Here is a 6,000-nt window from a genome sequence, read left to right as displayed (position 1 = left end):
TTTCACTGTTCGGGAGTGGGCTTAACAAAGTGACCTTAAGTTGAGGTTCTGCTTATTTTGATTTGATGTTGCCTGCTGTTCCGTTCCGCTGTCGTCTAGTGCGAATCGTCCTTTTGATGGATGGCAACTCACTTTCAATGCCCGGCGCTGGGCTATTCATGGAAATAGCGTTCTGTTGACGTCCCATGTAGTTTTACCACGCCAGAATTTGTCGATGACATCGTCTGCCGTTTTGTTCCGTTGATGCCCAGCCTGAATCGGATGTCGTTTGACGTTTCCCCCAGAGCCTATCAAGCGAAAGAGCCTCATTATTTTGATCATATCTTCCCAATGATTCTTTAATCTTTGCTTTTGCGCATGGTGGTGGAGAGAGAGGTTGTTGTTACTGTACGTTGTTTGTTACACATCTGAAGTTGACAGAAGGAAAAACGATGGAGTACATTACCGAAGCTGGGGTTCTGGATACAACAGCGCCAAAAATGTAAATATCTCCAACAAAGTTAACTATAGTGAATTTAACCTACACACGCTGCATTGTGCAATGTTTTCTTTCCAGATTATGTTGTCAATGCGGGGCTGTCATTGATCCAAATCCAGCAAATATGTGCGTTTCGTGTTTGAGGACGCAAGTTGACATAACGGAAGGGATTCCTAAACAAGCTACTCTGTATTTCTGCAAAGGATGTGAGAGGTAACTTCTGCACGAATATGTTGTCGGACGAAAGTAGTTGTAAGAATGAATTTCGCATGTTATGACCCCGTGTTTACTGCATTTACTTCGCACAGTACGTCACTGTGTATAAAGTTGGTGTGAGTAACACGAATCTTGTGCAGATAGACTCGTATACAATAACTATCGTAATGCTGCAATAAGGTATCTTTCTCCTACTTTCACGTGTAAAACGTTTTATAGTATTTTATTACTCTGGCAGCACGTCGTCGAAATGTTATTGTGTGTGTACTTAACATTGAACTTCGCCCCAAGTAATGATGTTAAACTTGGTTGCCATAGTATATAAATAAATCCATCGTGAAGTGACACTTTTTCTGCATGAACCTTCTTGTGTAGGGTGCTGAATGCTTGTGCTTGATTGTCGTACAGAAGCACAGAAAATGTGTGAGCTGCAGGAAAACAGTTAATGAGACATATTGAGGTACATTATACTGCAGAGACAGTACCGATTGTGTAACTTGTGGTTGATGCTCTTTGGGCCGAATGATGTAAATTTTACTAACATGTTGTTGCAATCCATACCATTCATTTTAAGAGTTGATAGTACTAACAAAGTTGAAATATTCAGGACTAGGATCCTGAAGTAGCCCCTAAGCCATGTACATGAGCTGGTATGTTATATCCGTATACTCTTCTAATAACATAGTTTATAGTTTGTCAGAATCTTAAATACTTGGGAAAACCCAGTCATACACCAGGGCAAAACACAGATTTGCATCCATTAACAAATGCATTTGATAATTTGACCTTAGTTCAAAATTATCACCTTGGCAGGGCTAGTTCAAGTACGTTTATTCACAAAAAGAACATACCATTTGGTGCCCCTTCTCACTCTGACAGTGCCTTTTCTTGGGATTTTTGGTAAGACTTTTAAAAATAAATCTAAATCTATGGAGTGTGGACTTTTTCCTTTATAATAAGTACTAGGCCTACTTAGATACTTCTCTGTAACAGAAATAAATTTCTGAATTCTATTCCAGTGTTAAACATTAAAAGAAAAAACAAAAACAGTTCATTTCCATTTAAGGTAATTTAAACTTGATAACATGGTCAAAATTTTTATGTATGCTATTGTAAAAGAAAACACAAATTTGTGATACTAAAGAGAAATATTCGAAAGTCTTGTACAATTCCTACTGTTGTTTGGTATATATAGGCCTACCAAGGTTGCCGCAGGTTCTGGAAATCAGGGAATTTCAAAAACATCAGGGAAATTGGGGAAATCTGAAGAAAACATTGGAAAAATCTCATTTCTGTCGCAGTTGATGAAATGGTTTGTTTACTGAGGTTTTGTGCATCATCTCTGGATGGATGCGGCTGAGTACGTGTGCTGCTTCCCTTCCCCCTCATTCCTACTACTACTCCCCTTCATACCAGCTTGCAACCAGTGCTGCCGCCACTTCTTGTCGCTAGACTAACAGCTGCTGATGAGAGCCAAGGAGGCATGAGGAGTGGTTTGTTTGGATCTGGTTCTCAGAGACTGTGGACGCAGCGACTGGAAATGGCGGTTGTGTGTGTGTGTGTGTGTGTGTGTGTGTGTGTGTGTGTGTGTGTGTGTGTTGAAAATTTAGTTGAGAGTATGATTGTCTTTTCTACATGCCTGTCTGCGACTCTGCAATCATCTTTAGGGTGAGTCACTACCTATCCTCGTTACTATTGATTCTCAGAGTATTTGAACAAGTTATCTGTTGCATAGGTTGATCATATTGGTCTCATTTCATCATAATAAGTGTCTGTGTCTCGAATAGCTGGCCACACGAATGGATTTCCATGGCGGGCCAAAACCAGAGGCCGTTTCTGTGGGTGTCTGTAATGGATCGGACGTGGCGATCCGAAGCCATTCGGTTCCCACTTATGTGCAGGCTCTGTCCATTGGATCTAGTCTCACCAATCTGCTGGCAGGTCGGTTCTGTTTGTGTGTGGTATAATGCAGCGGATTTTCATGGTTTATCCGTGGACACAGGACTGTGGTGCTCCTCAGCAGGCCAGACACCATGGGTGATGGATTTCAGGAATTGCGACTGTCTCACTGCAAGCATGTTGTGCAGTGATGTGTTTTATAGACATTTTATTTTCTTTCGTACATTTTGGCACTTAAAAAGTAGTTTGTGTTAGAAAGTATGGACCATAAGGAGGAGAAAATTGTGTCAATCGCTGGCGGTTTGTACACTATGTACCCATTTTTTTCTCAAAAGAAAAATCACACAATACCTGTAAAATAATAAATATAGCATAGTGGGTAATAACTGACAATAACAAATGTAGCAGAACCAACATTTTATTGGTGGTCACCTACAGTGCCAGGTTTACACAATTCTTTCCCACCTTATACACTTTTTTCTGAGGTAAATTTTTGAAATCAGTAAAGGTATATTTGCGACTCCAAGGAAATGCATATTTTTGTCACCAAATGTGTTTCGGTTTATTGAAATAAAATAACTTCTGTGGTCTTAATGAAACACATATGCAATTTCACTTGCTTTTTCCACCTAAAAACAGTTCATTACAAAAGATGTTAGTACTTAAGATTTTTGCTCAAACCAGGAAACACCATCTGCTTGTGAGTTTTAGATATTTCCTCGTTTGTACTATTGTTTCTTGTACCGTAGCTGCAAAGGCAGATTGTCAACTTACATCTTAACTTACCCTTGAGATTTCAGAATTTGTCAGGGAAAAATGCTAAAACTTTCTGGAAATCAGGGAATTTCGCCTAGGGAAACATGTGGCAACCCTGCCTACTGATAATTTTTTACGTGTATAGAAACATTATAGGCATGCTGAAATTTTTCTAGACTTTAAAAATCTTTGAAAATAGTCTGGATACATTGGCTTGAAGGTATAGTTCAGTGATTTTAGTTGATAGTCCACACAATCGGGTAGTCATAAGGATTCATAAACTTACAAAAATAGTGGGGAAGAATACAACAAATTTTCTTTTGTATTTAAGTTAATGGCTGCATAGAGAACTTCCAGCAAGAAGAAATGACACTGAGATCTTGACTTAATCCTTTCAATCATTCATTTTCATTAACTTTTGTACAATTAGAGCCAGCTGTCATTATCACACCAACTAGAAGATGGAAGAATACCAAAAAGAAAGATGGATGCCATGTTTTTAGAGCAAGAGGAAGACCCTTAACAAGGTGGATTGACTTTAAAAAAAGAAACAAAATTCATCCGAGAAGTGAAAAAGTAATTTGCCTGTGGGTCTAGCAATGATCCTATTGATGATGAAGCAGAAAACTCTTTTCAAAGTAAATCTTTTACTACCTTGTTGACAACCTAAGTGATACAGTTGGACTCATGGACAGGCATAATAAGAGCTCCATGCTTCCTATCTGCAGAAGTGTGATATCGGAAAACTAAAAGACACATGTCTTGAAACTGTGTCAAGTGATGGTGATATGACATGAATGGGAATGATTTCCGTCGTAACATCTTCATTTCTCACTCTCTCTCTCTCTCTCTCTCTCTCTCTCCTTGTTTTCTGTAACATACTTCAGGAATTTCCTTTCACTGGCTTGGATTCTACTCTCCACTCTTCTCGTCAACCATGTCTACAATGCATACGCCAATATGGGTGTCAAGTATGCCTTGTACGACACTTCGTTACACTTCATTGGCACCTCCCTTCACCAAACTAAGAGCCTCACACACACACACACACACTGGTAAAATGTATTGCTCTGTTGTATCTGCCTGCACTAATTTTTGTCTCCAGCCTTGCAGTCAGCATTTTCACACTACCTGAATATTTAAAGTTGTCCCCTATTACAATATCCTGTCCTTTAATATTAGGTTGCCCTTTCCCTTCTGTCCTTTCTAGTTACTTCCCTAGTCTTGCTTTTCTCCACTCTGCATTATATGCCAGTTTCTTGATTTTTCTTTTTAATTTGCTAATGGGAGGGGTAGCAGAAAAGTATAGAAGTAAAAATATTGGGTGTGATGGTGGAATGAGGGCTCTGTAGTGCTGGAATGGGAATAGCGAGGGGGCTGGATGGGTGAGGACAGTGGCTAACGAAGGTTGAGGCCAGGAGCATTATGGTAACGTAAGGTGTATTGCAGGGAAAGTTCCCACCTGTACAATTCAGAAAAGCTGGTGTTTGTGGAAAGGACCCATAAGACACATGCTTTGAAGCAGTCATTGAAATGAAGGATGTTAAGTTTGGCAGTATGTTCAGCAACAGGGTGGTCCACTTGTTTCTGGGCCACAGTTTGTCGGTGGCCATTCATGCGGACAGAAAGCTTTTTGGTTGTCATGCTCACATAGAATGCAACACAGTGGTTGCAGCTTACCTTGTTTTCACAGGCAACCCCGCCTTTGATGGGATAAGTGAAGTTCGTGACTGGACTGGAGTAGGTGGCGGTGGGAGGATGCAGGTCTTGCATCTAGGTCTATTACAGGGGTATGAGCCATGGGGCAAGGGGTTCAGAACAGGGGTTGTATAGGGATGGACAAGTATATTGTGTAGGTTCAGTGGATGGCAGAATACCACTGTGGGAGGGGTGGGAAGGATAGTGGGCAGGACATTTCTCATTTCAGGGCCCAGTGGAAGGTAGTCGAAACCCTGGCAGAGAACGTAATTCAGTTGCTCCAGTCCTGGGTGGTACTGAGTTATGTGGGGAATGCTCCTCTGTGGCCAGATGGTGGGACTTTGGGAGGTGGTGAGAAACTGGAAAGATAAGGCATGGAAGATTTGTTTTTGTGCAAGGTTGGGAGGATAATTACAGTCTGTGAAGGCTTCAGTGAGACCTGTGGTATATTTCGAGAGGGAGCACTTGCCACTGCAGATGCGACGATGACAGGTGTAACCTGTACGGAAGGGGCTTCATGGTATGAAACAGGTGGCAGCTGTCGAAGTGGAAGTATTACTAGTGGTTGGTAGGTTTGATATGGATGGATGTACTGGTGTAGCCATTTTTGAGGTGGAAGACAACATCTTGGAAGGTGGCTTGTTGTGTTGTGTAGGACCAGGTGAAGCAAATGGGGGAGAAGTTGTTGAGGTTCTGGAGGAATGTGGATAAGGTGTCCTCACCTTCACTTCAGATCGCAAAGATGTCATCAGTGAATCTGAACCAGGTGAGGAGAGTCAGTGGGGGTAAATGGACGGTATATTTTGTATAGAAGGGTAGGTTCTGGGTAATAGGTTGAAGGTGTTGGTCTACGAGAGCAGAGATTCTCTCAGTGGGGGCACAGTAACCAGCCACATTGTGGCATCCTGAGTGGTTAGCTTTATGGACTTTAGGAAGCATTTACAAGGTAGGAG

At 41.3% G+C, this 6,000-nt stretch overlaps 1 protein-coding gene across 1 annotated transcript in view; it reads left to right on the top strand.

Annotated features, from left to right (window-relative positions):
* Window positions 1-323: 323 nt before the first annotated feature.
* LOC126237315 (60S ribosomal export protein NMD3) overlaps window positions 324-6,000 on the top strand; it is an 82,844-nt gene continuing 77,167 nt past the window's right edge. The window contains exons 1-2 of the mRNA XM_049947280.1: window positions 324-481; window positions 557-691. Of these exons, the coding sequence (XP_049803237.1) occupies window positions 432-481; window positions 557-691 (185 nt within the window). The 5' untranslated portion in view covers window positions 324-431. The remainder of the gene's footprint in view (window positions 482-556; window positions 692-6,000) is intronic.

Source organism: Schistocerca nitens, chromosome 2, assembly GCF_023898315.1.
Source record: "Schistocerca nitens isolate TAMUIC-IGC-003100 chromosome 2, iqSchNite1.1, whole genome shotgun sequence".
NCBI lineage: Eukaryota > Metazoa > Arthropoda > Insecta > Orthoptera > Acrididae > Schistocerca > Schistocerca nitens.
This window is presented reverse-complemented; position numbering and strand designations above follow the sequence as displayed.